Consider the following 23,140-nt stretch of genomic DNA (forward strand, 5'->3'; position numbering starts at 1 on the left):
GTGAGTTAGAATGATGCAACAGCCAATAAGTTCTCCTAAAACCCTCTCTTCATCGTCTGTTTTTTTTTTTTTTTTTTTTTAAATTATATATTTGGCAAGGCTTTAGATGGCACTGATATAGCCACGTGGCTACTGGTTAATGCCCTGTGAGGAAGACCATCTTGTAGGTGTTTTGGACCACACCATAGGGAAACAGTATTAATTGAATGTCCACCATTAAAAACCTCTAGCCCACTATAATGTTTGGTTGACATCCAACTTGTTGATTAGGGCATAAGGACTTGATGAAGGGAAAAAACAAATATCAATTTGATCCAAAACTTTCATGGCAGCCAAGTTTATAATGGTGGGCATTCAATTAACATTGTTTCATGTTATATGAGTCACTTGAGATTTACACCGGTGTTTAAAAATCAGTTTTCAAGGCGTCCTATTTGCAATGCATTTCTGGCATCGTATTGGGTTGATACGGTTTCGCATTGGCCAATACGAACCATACTTGACAGGTTAAGCAAAGCCAGTTTGGATCAAGCCAACAGTATGAAAAGGAGCATGAGACCAGCCATATAAATAAATGGATGGGTAGAGAATCCCAGCCATCAGGCCTTGTTGATAAGACCGTGGCCGGAAACGACGGACCAGACCAGCCCCCATTGGCAGTAGTTGGCTAGAAAGATGGGGGCGGATGAATCCAAACTGGTGTATAAGAGAGCTCATCTAAACTACATGTTTCAATGTGGAGTAGGGGTGAGAGATCGAATCCGTCCATCGAGTTTAGATATAGTTCAAACAGGGATAAAGGACGGTTTCTTAGCCATTCATTACGGGAGCCCAACTGCTGATTAAGCAGGCTCGGGTTTTTCGTTAGGGGAACCTACATGATGGACGGCAGGCCGTATTTTGGGCGGCGCCTAGCCTAGTTTCATCCTGAAGCAGGTCAGGATCTAATAATCTAATACAACAACGGTTATTTAAGGGTAGAAAAAAGAAATTAGAGAGAGAGAGAGAGAGAGAGATGTACTTGAGCTTACTAGACGAGCTTCAAAGAAGAGAAGAGAGATCTCATTCCCATCTCAGCACATCTGAAGAGCAAAAGATATTGATTTGGGAGCAAAGCAACACCTCCTATGCCATCTCTTTTTCTCCGGCAATAGGGGCTGCCTGATTCTTTGCTCCTTTTCTCTACCTACGTAAACCCTACATTTCACAGAAAAACACGCGCACGCACACACACAGCCAAACAGAAATCGAAAGAAGTAATCCAGAGTAAGCAAAACAGAAATCGAAAGAACAAATCCAGATTGAGCAAAACAGAAATCGAGAAAAGACATCCAGAGAGAGAGAGAGAGAGAGAGAGAGAGAGAGAGCAAAACAGAATTCGAGAGAAGAAATCCAGAGGGAGAGAGAGAGAGAGAGAGAGAGAGAGACGTTTCCCTCGACTGCCGATAGTTTCTGACTTCCCGGCCTTATTATTTATAGGCAGTCCTCGCACAAGAAACCCTAATCAGGCAGATAATGCTAAATAAGATTCGCGCGAAGGATTGAAAAGGTAAAATCCCCAAAGAGGGAGGCCAAACGTTGGCACACGTGCCAAATCCAGACCATCATGCTGCAGGCTAATTCATTCATCAGGTGGGACACGCTCGTACGAGAAAAAATGACCTGTTCGAAGAAAATCACCAACAGCCTCCATTCAACGGACGCAGACTGCCTGCTGCCTAAGCTCTATGAGGGCCCACAGTGATGTAGGTGTAGGTGTTATATCCACTAAAACCATCCGTTTCAACAGCTCAATTGGGACATCAGGCAAGTAGACCACACTATAGGAAACCGTGGGAATAAACACTCACCCACCGTCATCATCTAGGCTTATGATCCAATCTGCGGTGAGGTGAAGGTCCATTCTTCAAAAATAAGAACACTCAAGACTAAATGCCCAGCCAGGATCAACTCGGAGACTCATCTGACCGAGTCTTCATTTGTCTCAACTCAGTATCTAATCAATAAATTAAAATGTTTTATATAGTAAAAGGACATATAAAATATGTGTCTTTAGGGAATTTATATGAAGAAAATAAAAAATAAAAATAAACAAAGGTTCTTCTCCCCATTAAGCATTGTAACCCAATCCACCTTTTAGCCTCTACCTGCCTTTTAAGAGTGACTCGTATTAAGGACACAGATGGGCATCAAATCCACTAGTTTTGCAAGCCAACTTAAATAAGTCTTGTCGATTCAGTACTAGGTCATGCACATTATAGTTTTTAAATGTCCCATTTCAGATCCCATTTAGGTTTCAAAATGGGTCTAGTTTGTTTCTGGTCAAGATCAGCCCAATCTGACCCATTTAATAAACGGGTCAAGAAATCTAGCCCTAACCCAACCCATTACTGGTAAACCCAACCTCACCTGACCTACTTAAATTTTATAAAGCTCAAACCCGACCTGACCTAACCCATTTAATTATAGTCAGGTTGGGCTCAACTGATCCGCCCAACCAAACCCATACACCAACTTTCTCTCTCATGTTAAGCTTCTTCGGTATTCTTGAAGTGGTCATTGGGTATGGAGCTCTCCGTTGTATGCTTATGAGGTTGAGCTTTTTAATGGCACATGTTTGTTTCATCTCATCCACACACTCACATAAAAGCAATCATACTCAAGGTATTTCATAACGGTAATGGTTGTCATAACGGCCACCATCGTTACATTTATGATGCAAGCCGTAACGGCAATTACGACCCTCATAAAGGCCATTATGATCTCTCTTTCTTTTTTATTTTTATTGAAAAAAAAAACTTTATCGCCCCATGATGGGCCATAATGGCCTTTACGTGGGGGCGTAATAGACCATTACAAAGGGGCGTAATGGACCATTATAGGTGTTGTAATGGCCTTTATGGGTAAATTTTCTGTAACGACCATTACGTCACACCATAATCATACTAGTACATTAGGATACCTTTGTTTTAGGTTATGGGTTGGGTCAAGTTAGGGTATTTGGCCCAACACATTGATTCAATATATAGGCCAATTGGGTTGGGTTGCCCTAAAATGGAGCCTGACTCGACTTTGGTCCAAACTTGGCTTAAAAGCAAATCGAGCTAATTGGCCCATGGGTCAACCTGACCCATTGCCACCCCTAATCCCAATTATGCAGTTAGCATGGTAAGTGCAAATTTTGAACTACGGCCCATCCATGATAGCCATTCTAGTGGACAATCTTCATCTAGTGCACATGCTGAGTTTGGGACCAGTATGCATTGGTACCACAAGTCAAATCTGATTCAACCCTAACTTGGGCGAGTTCTCGACCTTGAGTCAACACACACACACACACACACACACACACACACACACAATTGAAGGTTAACAATTTCAGAGGGAGATTTTCTTTCAATGACAAAAGTTGCTAAAAATAATGATTGAATAGGCCCAACAAAATCAGGGTCCTTACTCTTGCCTCAGTGGTAGACTCACAAGAGTTTCAACACACGAGGTCATGGGTTCGAGCACCCATTGTGGTGTGTGAGTGCCTGTGTAAAAAAAACAATGTAAGAAAAAAAGGCCCAACAAAATCAAGCATCGCTAATTCAAAAGGAACACACGAACACATGCACACAATATGGACAGATGCACATGCAGGCGCAAACACTTCTCAATGCACATGCAGGTTGAAAAAAAGGATTATGCAAAAAAATTTAAATGAAGAAAATATATAATAGTTCTCAAAGCCCTATTAATTCTGTCCAGACTCTTAATATTAGCTAATAAGGCATGTGTGGCTGCCACTTAAAAATGATTTGATTCTATCTGGACTTAATATTTTAGCTAGTAAGGCATGTGTGACTGCCACTTAAAAATGATTACATGTCATTTTAATTGACGGTAATTATGTGTTAGAGATCACAGTTTATGTAAATTATGGGTTATCATGATTATTTTTAATTCTTACCAAAATCTCTAAGACATAATTACTATTAACTAAAATGAGATGAACCCATCCAATTGTCCAGTCTGTATGGATTTTAAAACGCTGTTCATAACACTGGTAACAAAAAGCCACCCCAAACCACCAAACAACCTATCAAGTCATTATTGGAGAACCAAGGAAAGCAATAGTAATGAGCAGTGACACCCTATGTTACCAGGTACCATGTAAATACATCATGGGAAGAGCATCTACTCCAGCCACATACACCACGATTACTGGAGTGTTAGGCTAACATTTGCAACAACTATCACTTGTTGTTGCTGTTGCCATTGTCTGTTATCATTGAAGCACCAAAGACTTTTGTTTTCTATCCAATATTCTTTGAAGCCAATGTTATGACCAGAGATGTCACAATGCAAGGTACAAACTGAATGCAGATGTGGCACACGAGAATCAGCTTAGAGAGTGATTTGAAGCTATTACTTACAAATTGGAGGTGGAATGGACTGATCTTCATTGAAACAGTGGTGAGGAGGACCTGAAATCTGAAAGCATCTGCATAACCCTTACAAAGATTATTTTTGGCTTGTTGATCATGAGGTTGTCTTGGAATGCGTTTTGCACCATTCATCACCTATAATATATCCTATTGCACCAGAAATATGAAGTTTCTATTGTGCTGCTCAATGCAGATAATTTAGCCATTGCTGACCACTGGATAAATATAGCTGCTCTACGAGCCTGTAAATAGGTCTCTATTTGCTTCCAAACCTGCTTATGGTTCAAGACCGGACAAGTCGAAGGCTAAGGCCCACAAAAAATTATGGTCCTTCTATTGCCTGCAAGAAGAATGAGCTGGTATGATGTACTGTGTTAAATAACGGTGCTAACTAGAAATGCATGTGATTAAAAATCTTCTACCATTAGGAAATAAAAGAGGATTCACTAGAAATGAAAACTGAAGTAGGAAGTAGAACTGGCCTTTCTACTTCTGAGCAGGGATTAAAAACACTTCTCCAAATTTCAGGGAAGCAAGGGCTGAGAGATTTTTGCCGAATTTTGTACCACAAGCTTGTCTAGAAATTGGCCTTTCTTTGGCATGTCATATAATGAAAATATAGGTTCGTTCTTATTGGATATAATTCAAATTATACCAAGTTGAAAGGTGCTTTTCATCAAATTCTACTTTCTGGTCTATACCAAACCCATACCATCTTATCTTGAAGTTAGAAGATAAAAACCGTTAAGTGGGGAAGAGATGATACCATGCCATACATGCATATGTACATGTACATATAAGGCTAAGCAAAATCTGATATGCAGGAGTACAAATTCCAGAGTCACATGTCTGAGCCATTGGATTCAAGGGGAGATGGAAAAGTGAGGATGTTGATCATGGGCCAACCAGGAGTCATTGCTCACAATCTATATAACCAAGACTCTTCATTTTCCAAAAAAGGTGCTGTCTAGGATGTGTTAAAGTCAATCATCACTAATCTCCATGGCAATCAGAGAATGTCTGAAAGCAATTTCTCAATTTTCCACGGCCTAAATACTTTACATTTACTGTTGTACATCTGATATACACATGCGTGCGTGTGTGCGTGTCATAGGTAGTTTCATCCATGGCTGGTTCATGCTGTTCTAATTAAATGAATCTACATGACTCGTGTCATTCCACACTAACAAACATTAAGGTAAAATCTAGTACTGATGCTTCGTCAGCATACCTATATCCAAAACTAGGGAAATAAACATGCTGTGATCTTTCATCCTAGCAAGCTGTCCCAACGTTTTTTGAGGGTTTCATATGCTTTGGAACATGGAAGAGCCTGTAGTCTGAAGCTGCCTTCTGGAGATATCTCTGCTACAAGACCTAACCTTAGCAATGTATCCATAGCCTTATCAATGGGCATTTCAACCTGCATATAATCATGAATTAGTTTGGCCCGCACACTTACCGTTATTGGAGTTTAGTTGCACAAAGCATTGCTGGAACGAAAGGGATTTGGGTGTCGAGTGGGTTGTGAATGCCTATGGAGCAAGCAGAACTGAGATTCCAAAGTAGAAGTGGAAATTGGGAGCAGGAGCAGCACCTTGGGCTCAAGGTTCTCACTACTAAGGACAAGAGGAATATTTACTCACCTTTTCGTTGAATTTATCATACATGAATCTTTCGCAGGTATCCCCAATGCTTTTTCGAGAAGCCGCCTGCATTGCCAGCAATACACTTGAGAATAGGAATAAGTCTTGGTACAAATTGAAATTACCAAACTGCTGGACAAACAAAGAAAAGAAAATTTATGGGAAGTTTGTCAAACAACCACTTTCTCTAAAAGCTCGAGCCGTTAGAGGATGGTGTATCAATGTATATCAAGGGACTTTAATACTCACCCGCACGTGCGGGGTGGAACTTCGCACAGGAACATACTAGACAAGGGTGGAGGTACACTCACACCATAAAAAAGCCGGGCTTGATTTCCTGGTCCCTGAGCTGGGCTTGATTTTCCTAGCCCCCCGTGGGAGAATATATCACTGAGGCATATTTGCTGCTCCCGGGATTCGAAGACAAGACCTTCTGCTCTGATACCATGCAACCACTTTCTCTAAAAGCTTGAGCCGTGAGAGGATGGTGCCTCAATGTATATCAAGGTACTTCAACAAAGTTGCCTTTCTAGACTAGTTTTGGAATTCTGGTGTTAAAAATTTGTCATTTTACATGTATTGGAACTATCACAATTGCTCTTGAAAGATAATAAACAACTTGCTTTTTCCCAATTTGTTCATTGGACACTTGATGCATAAACCCAAGGATATATTTAGGTATGTTGTTTGATTCCTGAGAAATAAGGATTTTAGGCCCCCAGTAGGGAAACTGGAAAATTGCGCGACCGCCCATTAAAAAACCACTAGAAATCACTGTTATGAATCTCTACATGTTGATAATTAAGTCTTTCTCCACTAAAATAATATGACAGGATCAAATATGAGTGCGAGACATGAGTGGTGTGCGGTGCGTAATTATGAAAATTGCAATGAGGAAATTAGGGAGTAAAGACGAGATGTTTACAACGACTAAGAGAGGAAAATATGAGGAAATCAGGGAGTAAAGATGAGATGGTTTACAATGACTAAGAGAGGAGAATATGAGGAAATCAGGGAGTAAAGATGAGATGTTTACAATGACCTAGAGAGGAAAATTCCACATGTCTATTCAGCAATGTTATAATATATATATATATATATATATATATATATATATATATATATATATATATATATAAATATATATATATATATATATATATATTGTTATTATTTTTTCTTTTTACACATGCACTCACACCACCACGCACTCACAACACACTGGTTTTTCACCACAATGGGTACTCGAACCCATGACCTCATGTCGAAACTCTTGTGATTCTACCACTAAGGCATGACTAAGGAACCACATTTGTTTATAATTATAAATGTTATATTGACTAAAATAAAGAGACAAATACAAATACTACAGCAACAAATATAGATGAGTTACGATATAATCACAGTAACCCTGCAATGTGCATCTTCAAAATAAATCACCTTCAGTATATTAGTGGGCTCTGAACAAAGAAAAGAAATGAAAAAAGTAAACGACACACTACTATGAATTCTTCCCAAGATGATGTAGATTGCTCAAGTGGCATATTTATGGTGGTTTACAAATCATGTGCATGCAAACTATTCCTTTGTAATCATAAAGAATGGAAGGCCAAACAAACAAAAAGAAAAAAAAAAAAATCCTTACTAAACAAGTCATCATCATCATAACCTTGTCCCAACTATTAGAGGTTGAATCTACAAATCCCATTTCACTACACACATAATTATCATTATTTCTTGGCAAACTTTTGAGGCTTAGCTGCCCATCTGACCTCAAGCTTCCTTTACTGGACTGGGGACTGGCAAGCACTTTGCTGCTAGGTGATGTTTAACTAAGGAGGAATGATCACATATGCACCCAATTATAAGGTGGTACAAAGTATTTTCACATTTAATCTGAAAAAAAGATTCCTTCAAAATTTTGGAATTGCAATTAAAAGGTGAAACCTTACGTGTATCACACAACTAGCTGTATGTGATCATATATTAAAAATATATCTATAATCAAGTATATAGATATATCATGTGAGGCTGGTTACTGTACAACTACTGTAGATGAGAAGGCAATGCAACTAACTGCGTGTGGGGCCCACCATGGTATGTGTATGGCATCCAACCGATCCAGCAGGGTCACCCCAACATGAAAATGGGGCATCCAAAAAATCAGGCCAATCCAATCTTTAGTTGGGCCCGACCATAGAAAACAATGGACAACCACTCAAAACACTTAAGTTTTATAGGTACATGAATAAGTTTTAGGCGTATATGAAGTTTCAGGCATATATGAACACCTTTTACATGCTTATGAATGAGTTATGTAGGTTAAGCTCAATCTACAATAGTTGCAGAAGATCAGCCTATATAGTCATGCTCACCTACGCACCTTCTTAGGTGAGCACACGTGCGCACCTTTGCACACGTGTTAAGGGCACAAAATCCGAATGGTCCATGTGATGCAGCACCCCATGAAACCCCCAGGGCCCAAAACTTTGGTGGGCTATATATAAACACACACACACACACACACACACACACACACACACACACACACAGAAGAATGCTCACATGCGCACCAGTTCTCACAAGAACTCATGAGAACTTCTTCGGAACTTATCTCCCGTGATACGACCCAAAATCTAAACGGTCCACGTGATGCAGCACCCCATGAAACCCCCGTGGCCCAACTTTTACCCTGATCCAAAACTTTGGTGGGACATGGCAAAAGAGAGAGACAAATCAAAGGGAGGAAACTGTTTCCTTTTGCCATGGCCCACCAAAGTTTTGGATCGGGGTGAAAGGTGGGCCCCGGGGGTTTCATGGGGTGCTGCATCACGTGGACCATTAAGATTTTGGGCTCATATCACAGGAGATGAGTTCTGAAAAAGTTCTCACGAGTTCTCGTGAGAACTGGTGCGCAGGTGAGCATTTCAATGTGTGCGTGCGTGTAGAGAGAGAGAGAGAGAGAGAGAGAGAGAGAGAGGAATGCTCACCTGCGCACCCATTCTCACAATAACTCGTGAGAATTTTTTGAGAACTCATATCACGTGATATGAGCACAAAATTTGAACCATCCACGTGATGCGACACCCCATGAAACCCTCAGGCCCACCAGAGTTTTGAATCATGGTGAAAGTTGGGCCCTAGGGTGTTTAAGGGGGTGCCGCATCACATGGACCGTTCTGATTTTGTGCCCAGGACATGTGCAAAGGTGAGCATGACTCTCTCTCTCTCTCTCTCTCTCTCTCTCTCTCTCTCTCTCTCTCTCAAGGTTTCTCTCAACAATTTAGGGCCGGACTTTCAAGTGGTAGACTGCCAAGGTTTTATGATCAACTACCGACCAGAGATCACCCCTCCTCTTCTACCTGAGCTCTGGGACTGGTCGTGCAAGAGGAACACACTAACAACATTAGCATGCCAACTCAGTCCCACCATGCTGCGCCCAACATGTACACCTCCAGTCACTCAGCTGCCAACCAGAGATCAACCTTCCTCTTCTATCTGGGCACTGGGACTGGTCATGCAAGAGGCACACATTCACAACACTAGCATGCCAACACAGTCCCATCCCACAGCGCTACATCCAACTAATACATGCACTTTTCCAGTTGCTAGACATGCCACTGAGTAGTCACACACACGTACGCATGCATGGAATCCCTCTTATCAGACTTTCAAGTAATAAACCAAGGCCTAAATTTACACCAATGAAACATGTGCCACCATCAGACCAAAAGCAGAAAGGACATGCTCAAGTAGAATGATGCACAGAATAGCAGGGAATCCAGAGAAACGTGTTTACCAAACCCTGCTACATTGACGAGAAGATCATTTCCAACACTGCTTTTGCCCCACCATTGCATGTTACCCAAAAGGGGGACTCTGCAAACATTTAAGATCTAAAAGATGCAATGCTCGTATAGTTATGATCATGACATCAATGCACACTACATCAATGCACACAGTGAGCCTGAGAGTTGTCAGGAAAATCTACACAAAACAACTATCAAACATTATACTTGTAAATGCAAAGGATGATAGCATCACTAACTCCGATACCAGATATTAATTCTTATCATGCTTAAGGATTATCAAACATAAACTATGAGGTCTCTATTGTGGAAGTGTTAAGAAACCCACCTCACGTTCATCTGCTTGTAGTAGGAGAGCATAGGCCAAAATTGATTCCTTGTACTGCATGGAATATCAATGTCACAGTAATAGGGAAACCAAAAAACAGCCTTGATAAACTAAATTTTGTTGGCTTCATAACAATATATATGAAGCAATGGTCAACTTCAGGAACTTGCTCACTTGTTGCTGTTCAGAGGCATCCAGAAGGAAGTGGACAGAGCCAAAGCCACTTGCTAAGGTTTTCTCATAGAGCGTCTTGTTGACTAGAAGCTGTAATAGAGGACGACCATATTAGTATGTTATTATTAATGTACATCCAGTGTTCGAATTATCTCCGATATTATCTTTATCTCCAGCTCAGCGATACCGATAACACTATTAGTGATACCAATAACACCAGTAGTATCAGAAATTTCAGGTATTAGCAATGTATCACTAAGTATCGCCAACATATCAATATTGCTAATGTAATCATCAATATTTTCAACTATGTAAATTCTAGGTGTCTCTTGTATTGCCAATGCATCAATATCGTCAATGTATCACCAATATTTTTTGCTAAGTAAATTCTAGGTAATGCTTGTATCATAAGTGTATCGACAATTTTTCAATAATATCGCCAATGTATTGATATCATTAGAAATTTGTTTATTAATAAAAAGTACTTCAAATTTTTATTTTTTTTTTCATGAGCACATGGTTGTATGTAGTGTTCAATTTTTCATCGATAATATTAATAATATCTCGATATTGTCGATATCACAACATGTGCGATATTGAGACCACAATTTTTTGTTTCCTTTCCAATTGTTGATCATTTCTTGGTGAAAAATCATGTGTTCTTGATATTTTGCAATATCAATGGATATTTGGATGGAAGGTTGGATGGTTAAATAGGCTAGATGGGATGGTTGGACTGATTTCTTACAACAACACATGCTTTTAAGGCCCTATTAAATGGAAACTTGTTATATGTATGCATTCTTTTTGCATTTATTTTTTTTTTCTTCTAATATGCAAATATGTACATTTTAACATCTCCCGATGTTTCACTGAAAATTCCACCGTTTTCCCCATGTTTCCCTGCATTTCCAGTTATCAACAATATTATCAGCGATATCGATATTGTTTTTGTATCTCTGGCCAGTGAAACTTGTAGCGATACTGATACTTCGAACACTGTGTACATCTTCAGCAAGTGTTTTGCATGACTGGCGACATAGTTGAACTAATTTGAATTGCAATCATGATGGAGCAGTAGACAAGGCCACTAGAAACTCTAGTGTGGATATTTATGATTTCATGAAGTTTCTGAAAAACTAATTTATTGTAGGTTTCACAGTCAGTATAAGTGATATCAAGATGAATTTCATGTCAACATTAAGTATAACATGGAACTGCCTACAGTTTAACTATTTCATAACGTAGGGCCATATAAATTTTGCCCTTCCTCTTTTACCTATTCTAGCTTAGTGTGCTAGAATGAAAGCACAAGGTAGCACTTTCATAGCCTCAAGCATTCAATTGTGGGGATAACTACCAGCACTAGGTACTGAAACTTTCATTTCACATGCAACATTGAAAAGGTGTGATGTGATGAAAATTTTCTTGATGAATGATAATCAGAGATTAATCACTGAGCCATTAATGCAGAACTTGTACAAATGATGAGTTCCCAAACATCTGCTTTATGGGTTAGGAGGAAGAAGAGACCATTGACCACCTTTTCCTTCATTGGCAAGTGGTTTGGAGCCACTTCTCGTTGCTGTTCAGTATTGAATTGGTGATGCAGGCTTAGCTAGAGGATTTATGGGAAGGATGGTCTAGTGTCACTTTTCCTAGGAAAAAGAAGGATTATGTGGAAGATGGTCCCATTTGCTGTTTTGTGGAGTATTGGGAAGAAGAAATATAAGAATTTTCATGAACAAGGTGACAACAGTGGAGAATATTAAAATTTCAGAGAAGGAATTTTTAGTTGAGTTTGCTTTGGTGATGAGTGAAATTAGGAATGTGTCGAAGATTGACTGCTTCAGGGATTGGAGAGGTGTATGCCAGAAGATTAGAGAGATCATCGATATATTATCATGTGCAATGTCAAAGGCTATGAATTGAACAGCCATAGGGCTGATGGTTGGTTGTTGCCTTTCTGGTTCTGGTGACTTTATGAGCTTTTTGCTTTTCTTATGTCTCATATTGTTGGCCTTTTTTTCATTTGGAGTGATAGTAAGGTAAATCATTATTTTGGCCATTATATTGTGTCTCTTCAATGAAGTTGGATACCTCTTCAAAAAAAAAAAAACCCAAAGAATTTGTATTTCTTAATACTTCTTTTATGCTTAGCTGCAGGGTAGCTATCAGTACTAGGGACTGAAATTTTCAGTTCATATGCAAGTATGAAACATTAAGAAAACGATTATGTAATAAAAAAAAATTTCTTGACTAATGGTTATCAGAGATTATTCAATTAGCCATTAACAGTTTGCTATCTATTTATGTAGTGCTGTGAGTCAATGCAGAATTTTCATGTGTTATGCTTCTTTTATAGATAAGCCGCGATAAGATTCAGGACCTAACAGTTTTGACAAAAAACACTGGGTAACTGAGCTATAGGACAGAAACAGTACAAAGATGGAACTGAATTTATAAAGTTCAGATGTACTAAATTCATAAATTTGTCTCCATGTACTGTCATTTCTCTTGTAAAACCGATCTGTGGTCTTATTAGATACACACATATCATATATGTATGTATCTGCATATGACTATATATGTGTGTGTGTGTGTGTGTGTGTGTGTGTGGAAATATATATATATATATATATATATATATATATATATATATATATATATATATATATGTATGTATGTATGTATGTATGTATATATATGTATGTATGTATGTATGTATGTATATATATGTGGAAATGATCAAGTCATGTCATTAGCAACACAGTTGTGGAGGCAATGAGTCCCTCAGGACATTGATTGGACCATCCTAATCATCCAATCAGTATCCTCTAAAATGGATGATTAAGATATTTATATAGAAACATATGTCCAATCAACAATTTGATACTTCTATACAACAGGCTGTGGACGTATATTTATATGACCATGGTCCTCATAGTCTCACCATGGCTTTTTTTTTATTTTCTTCTCTTTTTCCATTTTACCCTATGTACTAAGGGCACTTTATGTAATTTGGCAATCATTTTAATACAGAAGAATAGGGGTTGGATGTCCAAACCTAACATTGTCTTTCTTCTCCCTAAGCTACTTATTCTCTCTAACACGATATCAAAGCTATAAAGATCCTAGGGTTTCTTCTCTCCTTGATCTAATCTTCTTTTCTTTTTTCCTTTCTTTCCCTTCTTGTCTTCTAATCTTCTTTTCTTCTTTCTCTTGGTTTGAAAGTCTTGGTGATCTGATCACAGTTTGAATGTCAGTCGAAAGGAGGGATCTTGCGGTGTTTTTGGATTTTTATTTTTATTTTTTTATTTTGAAGGATCTGCTGGACATTCAGATTCGGCAAAGGTTTTTCGGTTATTTTCTTCTAGGTTTTTTTTTTTCCCAGAAACTGGTTCGCACCAATCAAGATTTGCGGAACAGTCATATTCGGACAGGTTTTGTCGTTTGTCTTCTTCCATATTTTCTAGAAACTGGTTTGGGCATTCAGGACTTGCTGGACATTCAGATTCGGACAGGTTTTTTGGGTTTTTTTTTTTTTTTTTTTTTTTTTTTCAGATTTCCAGAAATTCCTTTGTGGTAATCAGGATTTACTGGAAATTCAGATCTGGCCAAGGTTGTTTGAATTATTTCTTCCAGATTTCCAGAAATTGGTTTGTGGCAATCAAGTATTTGAGATCTTTTCTCTCAAGATTTTGTGGTATTTGGGGATTGAACTATTCAATCCCCTCCTCTCTTTGGTGATTTGGTTTGTTGTTGGTATTCGGAGCTTTTTAATGATTTTTTGGGTATTCTTTTGAGGTTGCCACAAGTTATATTTGATTAATTGCAGTCAATTGGCATTGATTAGTTTGAAGCTTTGGTACTTAGTATTCTTTTACTTGTTGAGAATTAAATACGGCTTCCTCATCAACATCTAGGATAGTCGGTCCCATAACTCCAAGATGGAGAAGTTAATAGTTCAACCTGAGAATTCAGGGTTGTAGATTACAACTTATAAGCTTAAATCCAGCAGTTATCTTCAACGGTCATGTTGATGCATTATGAGCAAATGTGTGGACCACCCTGGTCACAAATGTGGTCCCACAGTTACTCATGTGGTTCTCATATGTTTACGTTTATGTTGGGCCTTTGTCATATGTTTGGGCTATAGTCTTTAGGCCCATAAGTCATTGGTTTATTTTATATTTTAGTCAGAGGGGTATATTTGTAATTTCTTGTATTAAGTGATTGCCTAGTTATAATAAAAGAGATATGGAGGCATGTGGAGCATTCTAAGCTCTCTCCTCTCCTTCTCCTTCTCCTCTCACTTTCCTTCTTTTCTTCTTCTCTTTTCTCTATCATTTACTGCATAGTGTCAAAGTGTAAGTGATCCAATACCTTACTCTTCTATCTCTCTTTGTTTTCTCTCCTTTCTTTTTATCTTTTTTTCTCTTCTTTGTAGGGAAACTAATGCAGGGGCATTTTCACACCAGGCTCAAGTAGGGTCGTCTGTGGGATGCAGGGGCACACTCAGGGTGGGTGGGGCCCACGAGGGAGGTTTCATGTTCGAAACTCTTCACCGGGAGTGATTAATGCACATTTCACACTGGGCTCGAGTGGGGTAGCCTGTGGGATACGGAGACACACTCAGGGTGGGCGGCCCGTGTGAAGCGGTACGCATGTGATTTGGGGCCCACGAGGGGGGTTCGGCCAAGGTCTTAACCCATGAGATGTGGGGCCTGGGCTATGAGATAAAGGGATTAATTCGCCATATTCTAACAGTTTGAGCTTTTAGAGCAAGTGGTTAATTGTCCTACATCAAATTGGTATCAGAGTGGGAGGTCTCGTGTTCGAGACTCCTCACCGAGGGTGATTAATGCAGGAGCATTTTCACACTGGTCTCGAGTGGGGTCACCTATGGGATGCAGGAGCACACTCAGGGTGGGCGGGACCCACGGGGGAGGTTTCATGTTCGAGACTCCTCACCGGAGGTGATTAATGAGCATTTCACACCGGGCTCAAGTGGGGTAGCTTATGGGATGCGGGGACACACTCGGGGTGAGCGGCCCGTGTGAGGTGGTACCCATGTGATTTGAGGCCCACGAGGGGGGTTCGGCTGAGGTCTTAACCCATGAGATGTGGGGCCTAGGCTATGAGATAAAGGGATTAATTCGCTATAATCTAACGGTTCGAGCTTTTAGAGCAAGTGGTTAATTGTCCTGCATCAGAAACCCTAACATGCTTGGGTATGACCTAACCTAATCCCTTTCCTCCATTGTACCACCACTTGCTAACTGGTGTAATCATATTCAAAAAAGGGGTGTAAGGCCCACTTGTGTGCTCTACTCATGTGATGGGTCAAAGTGGGCCATCTCTCATTATAATTGGATATGCTATCAAATTTCAAGGGTAAAGTCATATTTGAAGACAAAAATTATGTGTGAAAGTTGTTAATGGTACAAATCGAAAAAAAAAAAAAAATACTATACGGGTGACAACTAAAAAGCAAGTAATAATCTGGTTGATTATGTTTGTAGATATATACATCTTTCTACTTGTTTGACATTCAATTCAGCTGGAAATTTTCTCTAGTGTGTATCCAAAATTCTTACGTTTGTCAAGATGGATACCAAGAATGAATCAAAGAATAGCATTATGTTGCCATCCAAGTTGATGTCTCTTCAAATCACATCAACTAAACTGAACGGAACAAACCATATACAGTGGGCTACATTTGTTAGGGTTTTCCTCACAGGAAAATAAAGGTGAAATATCTGACTTTGCCCAGGCCTAATGAGACTAGGACGGACTACGATGATGGGTAGTAGAAGGCAAGTTCCAGATTCAAACCCAAACTTCTTCCCATCAAACACTAACAAGAGCTCTCATTTTTGGATGCTTCGAACCATATCGTCCCGAAACAGATTGCACGACATGCAGAAGCTATCTGCTTCTGATTACAAGCTAACTGAAACCAGAGCATGATCATCGTTTAGTATGTTAACCACCACATCATCATCTTCTAAATTGCAGTTCTGCTCCAACCATTCTTTGAGGAATGCTACTGTTGTCCCTGGTTTGATGGAAGTATGAAGCTAAATTCCAGCGCTTCTTGTGAATCATCTACCACCTTTTGGTGGATAGAAATAACAGGGCCTTCAATTGATTCCTCTCCAAATCCATTTTTCTGGTTTGGATTTTGATGATTCCCCTAATCCTGGGTTGTCAATTGCGTGATTAAAATCCTACATGAGATTGCTTTTTAGAGTGTCTTAGTAAGATTTGTTAACCCCAGACACAGTTGTATATTTCCCCACTGCCCTGTCTCTTGAGGAAGCTCTGACTCTGTTTCCATGCTGACACTTTTTTCAAATTTCGACCAATGACTCCGTGCCTTGAAGCTTCCTTGTTCTTTATATCAGGCCCAAAGCAAGCTTTCTGCATACCCAATTGCAAGCCTCCAAATCTTTCACCGTGGAGGAGTTTTACGGCCTTCTCTGCCTTGTCCTCCTAGCTCATTCAGATGAAGCCGAAACCATGGCTGTCGGAGGAATTCCAAGCTCGTGGGATGACAAACTCCATGACTTTTCCAGCACACCCGAAGACTCAATCAAAATTCATCGAGAGCCAGTCGGCCGGAAACCCTACTACAAATAACGCCGGGAGCTTAGTCAAAGGGGATGTCTTCCTTGACTCTGGTTTCTTTCTACGAACCACCATCCATCCTTCCGGGTTTTCCTCTTTCGTGAACATTGCAATTGATGTTGGATCCGATATTGCTTTCTTTCCTTTCACTTTAGCAAGTGACCTTGCATCTTCCAATTGATCATTTATACTTCCTTGTTTCTCTTGCCATACCTTCATCACCTTCCTTGTTTCTCTCGCCATACCTTCATGCTCTAATATGGCTAGAATTTACAGTACTTACTAGGAAATAAGTAACTTGAGACAGGAGGGTGATCAGTCTCTGATAGTGTTTGCAATGGCATTGTAGCATATGCTACATAGCATAGCATAGCAAAAACGCTACGTAAATGTGAAAATGGCATATTTCCCCTGTAGCATATGTTATAGGTGTCATAGCGTAAGCTACAAGCTACAAGGCATGTAGTGTATGCAGCCTACGTCAGTGTTTACAATATTGATAGTATTGGTCGATATATCAACTAATACTATCGGTATCGATAGTCCCCGATACGAAATAGGCCGAATGTCAGAAGACTTTCTTGTATTGTGCGACATATCACAATATATTGCATTGTATCCAATATATCACGTGTTATATGCTTCTTTGTATCGACAATAGTACTATTGTCAATACATTGAAACCAACAACCCCCTTTGCATTTTTTTTCTCTCTCAAATAATACCCAAAAAAAAAAAAAAAAAAAAAAAAAAAAAAAAAGAAGAAGAAGAAGAAGAAGAAGAAGAAGAAGAAGAAGAAAGAAAGAAAGAAAGAAGAAGAAAAAATCCCATAATTTTATGCTTCTAATATAGTATTTAGTTAATTTTGACCAACTCTCATTGATATTTGAGAACAAAACCTGAATTCTAGAAAGAAATCGAGATAGAAATTGGAATTGCTACAAGGAAGATAGAAATTCATGATTTTGCATGTTTTGCATGCTAATCAAGGAATTCAACCTCCAATTGTGAGGGCAATGACATACCAGATCCCACATGTGCGTGTGTGCACATCAACATCATTATCATCAACATGGTCATCGCTAGTGTTCGAAGAATCAGTATCGCTACAAGTTTCACTAACCAGGGATACGGAAACGATATCGATATCGATATCGTCGATAATATCACCGATAACTGAAAATGTGGAGGAACATTGGGAAAACATGGGGAAAACGGTGGAATTTTTCAGTGAAACTTCTAGAGATGCTAAAATGCACATATTTTCATATTTAGGAATAAAAAAAATTGCAAAAAGAATGCATAACTAGTATGTTTTCATTTAATGGGGGCTTTTAAGCATGTGTTGTTGTAAGAAATCAGTCCAACCATCCCATCAATCCCATTCGACCATCCATCCAACCTTCCATTCAATCATCCATTGATATTTCAGAATATCGACAACACATGATATTTCGCCGAGATATCGTCAACGACTGGAAAGGCAACGAAAGATTGTGGTCTCAATATCGCCATGTTGTAATAACAATATAATATCGTGATATTATCGATATTATCCTCAACAATTTGAACATTGCATACAACCACCATGCGCCCATAAACGAAAATTGAAACGGAATTTTTTTTTAATAAACACATTTTTGGTGATATCAATAAATTGGCGATTTATTGAAATGTCGCCAATACGCTAGTGATACAAGCAACACCTAAAATTTACACAAGTCGAAAATATTCGTGATACATTGGTGTACATGCGACAACTAGAATTTACACATTTGAAAATATTGGTGATATTTAGCGATACATCGCCAATACCTAGAATTTCTAATACTACCAATGTAATTGATATTGCCAAGCTGGAGATAAAAAATAATATTAGGGATATTTCGGTAATATCGGGGATACTCCGAACAATAGTATCGCCATGTCCTAGCTCTATTTGGTTCGGCTTCACAGATTTAGGGTTGGCCTTTTTATTTTTCTTTTTCTTTTTGTACAACTCTTTTTAATCATTCAATTTACTAAGATTCATTTCCATCTCATTTCCACACATATCACGGTCTCTAAACTTCAAGGTAACATATGCCACTTTGACCTAAGAAATGCAAGATACAACACGATAGAAATAGAAGCCTTTAGAATAAAAACCATTGCCTAAAAATTCAGACATACCAATGCTCACGAAACCATCAAGAAATTAGTTAGAACAAAGACCGAATTAGGGACTTTTGTTGTAAGAAAATGCAAGAGATTGACTTATCATGGTTCCCTCATTTACAAAGGAAACAGAAATACGATCCATCAAGGGAATGGATAAAGCAGTCAAACCAAGACCGATCAATATCCGAACGGAACGGATTCAAACTTTTACAGCAAGGAAATGTTGAACTCTGGCTCAGTGGTAGATGCGCTGCATTTCAACACTAAAGTCCTGGGTTCAAATGCCCATTGGGGGGGTAGGTTAAAAAAAAAAAAAAGAAAAGGAAAGGTTGAACTCACTTGATAACGATCCCAGGTTTGTTTGTAACCGAGTGCTACACGTGTAACATATATTATAAGTGCACTAATTGCGATCACATCAAGCAAAATTGCTGACCTGTATGACAATCATATGATGTAATCAGTAGACCATGGGAAACTGTACCATGAAAGAGAATCAAATTTCAATACACCTCAAACTTGAACTTCAAAGCATCCAATTGAAGTACGAGTTGATGCTTACGGAGATGAAAGAATATTCTCAAATTTGTAATTTACAAAGAATGCCAACAGTCCCAGAATGCTCGCAACATCCAAGCGTACCTGCAAGCAAATCTTGCAATATTCAATTGAGAGGTATAGTAAAAAATCATTTGGCAGATCATCTGTTGCCAAAATCATGGACATGCAGAACTGACCTTCTGATAATCATGATCATCATCAAGCCTTATCCCAACTAATTGGGGTCGGCTACATGAATCTCTCTTTGGATTCATGTTGGAAGTAATGGCATAAGTTTGACACCGGCTGTCTACCTGCTGAAAGCCTCTGTGGACTGGCAATGAGATAACAAAAGTCCTAACAGGTGCAATGTAATCGACTATTACACAGGTTGATAGGTTGATTACAATCAAGAGTCAACTGACCTTCTGATAATTAGAGTAATTAGCAGGTGAGGTTTCCATTGGGATCTTAAGGCACAACCTCTGCTTTAAAACTTGACTCAACTTGGGCAGATTTCATTAAGACTAAAAAAGAAAAACACTTGATTTGGTCACAACTCTGTCAAGACTAGGTTCAGTGGTCAATTCGACTCGATTCAAATTGACAAACTTCACCAAGACTCTGAGATATTTATAATTTTTAACTGTTAAATATTATTGATACACACACACACACACACACACACACACACACACACACACACACACACACACAAAATTGACTCCACTTGACAAATTTTCAAGTCAACTTTTCAAGTTTAAAACCACGGGACAACTTCCTTCAGGTCATGCCTGAGACTGTTGATCCACAAACTATTGTCGGACCTCAGAGCAAGGTTAACCTTGCACCTAAAAGGTAAAGTCTATTGACCATGTATTCTCACATTTAAAACAAATTAATGACATGTATTTCTCCATGTAATATCTTATAGTAGAATGCAATGTCTGAAAACTCCAAAAAACTTGACTGGCTGGCTAACTCAACACAGTTGGATTTCTTCGGATTTAAAAAATTAAAAAATAAAAAATAAAAAATAAAAAATAAAAATAAAAAACCTTCTGGCCACAATTTGGTCAAGATTCATTCAAGCCTTAGTTGACTCAGTCAATCAACTCAACTTGACAAAACTTGGGGAAACTTTTTAAAAAAATAATAATAATAATAAAAAAGACAGAAATCAAAATATTGGTGTTCAAGACTAGAGAAAACTCAACCCAACAGACTTTTGAGGGATGTCAAATTGTTTGAGTTTTAAAACCATAGTAGAATGCATGTAAACAGTCATTTCCTTTCAACATCTTTTTTTGAAGCCTTTCAGCAGCTAATGCATGTTAAATTGGGATGATGAGTCCTGTCACTACATGATTAGATACCGCATGACCAAGATTGTTGTGAAACATGTGGCCAAGGATAGGCCAAGTAAAGCCACTAGAGGTAATTGTAATGGGATGCCAGGATGGCTAAAATGACCTAATGCACAACGACTGGTAAAGGCAGCCCATAACAAGAGTTTGACACTTAGCCACCAGAAGTGGTAACTTAGCAAAGGCCCTAGAGGTAGTTCAGAAAGGATGCACATACAAAAGCCAGGTCATAGATCAAAACACAACACCATCGCCCAACTTCAAATTAAAGTGATAATAACTCATGGTCCTTCCACCATACCAAAGGCCATCTCTACAACAATATCAGTTCAAAGGTGGCTCTTAAATTAAAAATGACCAAAACTAACACACACACACACACACACACAAAAAAAAAAATCATCCTAGGGTTTTATGACTAAGAAATAAAGTTAAAGGAACTGTCATCAGACCCACTTTGACTAATAAAAACACCCATCCATTGTGCTTGTAGTGTTGAAATAGTATAAACTTGTAATAGATATGCATATTATCAGTCCAAACAGTGAAGTATTGGCTCCTGATTCTTAATACACTCACCAAAGCTGTTGTATGGATCATTAGAAGAAGACATACCGTATCTAGGATCCGGAAAGATAGTTTTTTGTGGGGAAAAATAACCTGCAAAAGATTAACCACAATATTGCTAAAAGCATCTCAACATGGTAACTACAACAAGGAAAGCAATCAACAATAGCTAAAGAAAATCATACGAGCTTTGAAAAGACCATGCAAAACAAAATGTTACGACTACTCACAAGAAGATCCGGAATAGGGATTCTCTCATAGATCTTCAACTGCAAAGAAGGAATCTCGGCTTCATCTTCAGTCTCTCTTTGACCTTGTTCCTCAGTATAAAGCAATATTAATTCTTCAAAAGCTGGTTCCTACTCCAGAACTAAACTCGAAAGTTAAACATCACTAAGACAGCAAACATATAAAAGGTTTCATTTGAAAAGCCCAGCAAAATATTTACCTCACAAAATTGTAACTACTCAATGCTGTTATAACCAATATATCACAGCCAAAAAGAAAAGGATGGGACAGCATCATTGAGGAAAAGCAATTGTGGAATGTATGATTCATTATGAACACTGAATCAACTGTTATTAATTTCTCATCTTAGAAGTCCCTCTTTTATTTTCAACCAACCTACTCAATTGGTTGAAAATCAAAGAGCAGTTACCAATCTCCTTTTCTTGAGAGATCTACACTTGATCAAAATCCTCGGTAAACCTTCTAGACCAAATGATGCTGGCGTCTTAAAGGCAATGCTTTCAGCATGGTTCAACAAAATATCATTGATCAAATGTACATGATAAACTATGCAGCTCAGTATAAAGCTGAATACAACTGCTTCATTAACCCTACTTGACTGATGTCACAGAAACAAAGCAGTTATGAAATTTTCAAGTAGTTTGTTGATTGAATCCAACATCCCAAGAACTTGTAATTTTTAGCTCTTCTAATCTTCAAGTAGTTTGTTGATTGAATCAAATATATGATAAATGCGGTGCAAAAATCAGATTTGATGATGCTCAATGTGATATTGTTGATGCACATGTATTTTATTTATGAAGACCGTTAGTACCTTAAACCCTATGGACAGCCCTAGAATGATTCTAATAAGGCTAAAATTGAAAATTCAGCAACTAGGTGTCTTAAATTCACTAAATCTGAAACCTCTAGTAATATAGTACTTTGAAAATACCCAAGCAGAAAATTCAGAAACCCAAATCAGAAAATTCAGCAAGTTATATGCAATCTATATGCTCTACTATGGGTATAGGAATTTTGTCGAACACCTATACTACACTAGAACGAGGCTCTGATACCAAAGTTGATGTAGGACGATGGAAACTAACCTATGATTCAAGATGAGAGATCAATTACGTATTAATTTCAGCAATCAACATGTAAAACCAAACAAATCCCCATAATAGATTTAGAAATTTCAGATTTGTAAGACAAAGGTCCTAGGTTATCACATACGCGATGCACGAAAATATAA

The 23,140-nt window shown here is 38.5% G+C and overlaps 1 protein-coding gene and 1 non-coding gene across 6 annotated transcripts in view; both read right to left on the reverse strand.

Moving 5' to 3' along the window:
- Positions 1-1,014: 1,014 nt before the first annotated feature.
- LOC131250461 (small nucleolar RNA snoR77) lies at positions 1,015-1,163 on the reverse strand. Its single transcript, XR_009173388.1, has one exon. It is a non-coding gene; the product is annotated as a small nucleolar RNA snoR77 (small nucleolar RNA).
- Positions 1,164-4,374: 3,211 nt separating this feature from the next.
- The window catches only part of LOC131248746 (uncharacterized), a 50,464-nt gene continuing 31,698 nt past the window's right edge, over positions 4,375-23,140 (reverse strand). Inside the window, exons 7-15 of one of the 5 annotated variants that reach the window (XM_058249183.1) lie at positions 21,888-22,016; positions 21,706-21,750; positions 19,746-19,825; positions 19,523-19,619; positions 10,391-10,480; positions 10,217-10,270; positions 6,080-6,145; positions 5,665-5,856; positions 4,375-4,773 (exon numbers count right to left, since the gene is read on the reverse strand). In XM_058249183.1, coding sequence (XP_058105166.1) covers positions 5,704-5,856; positions 6,080-6,145; positions 10,217-10,270; positions 10,391-10,480; positions 19,523-19,619; positions 19,746-19,825; positions 21,706-21,750; positions 21,888-22,016 — 714 coding nt within the window. In that variant the 3' untranslated portion in view covers positions 4,375-4,773; positions 5,665-5,703. The remainder of the gene's footprint in view (positions 4,774-5,664; positions 5,857-6,079; positions 6,146-10,216; positions 10,271-10,390; positions 10,481-19,522; positions 19,620-19,745; positions 19,826-21,705; positions 21,751-21,887; positions 22,017-23,140) is intronic. The other 4 variants (XM_058249184.1, XM_058249187.1, XM_058249186.1 and 1 more) reach the window with 4 other exon arrangements.

Source organism: Magnolia sinica, chromosome 6 (genome assembly GCF_029962835.1).
Source record: "Magnolia sinica isolate HGM2019 chromosome 6, MsV1, whole genome shotgun sequence".
Lineage (NCBI taxonomy): Eukaryota > Viridiplantae > Streptophyta > Magnoliopsida > Magnoliales > Magnoliaceae > Magnolia > Magnolia sinica.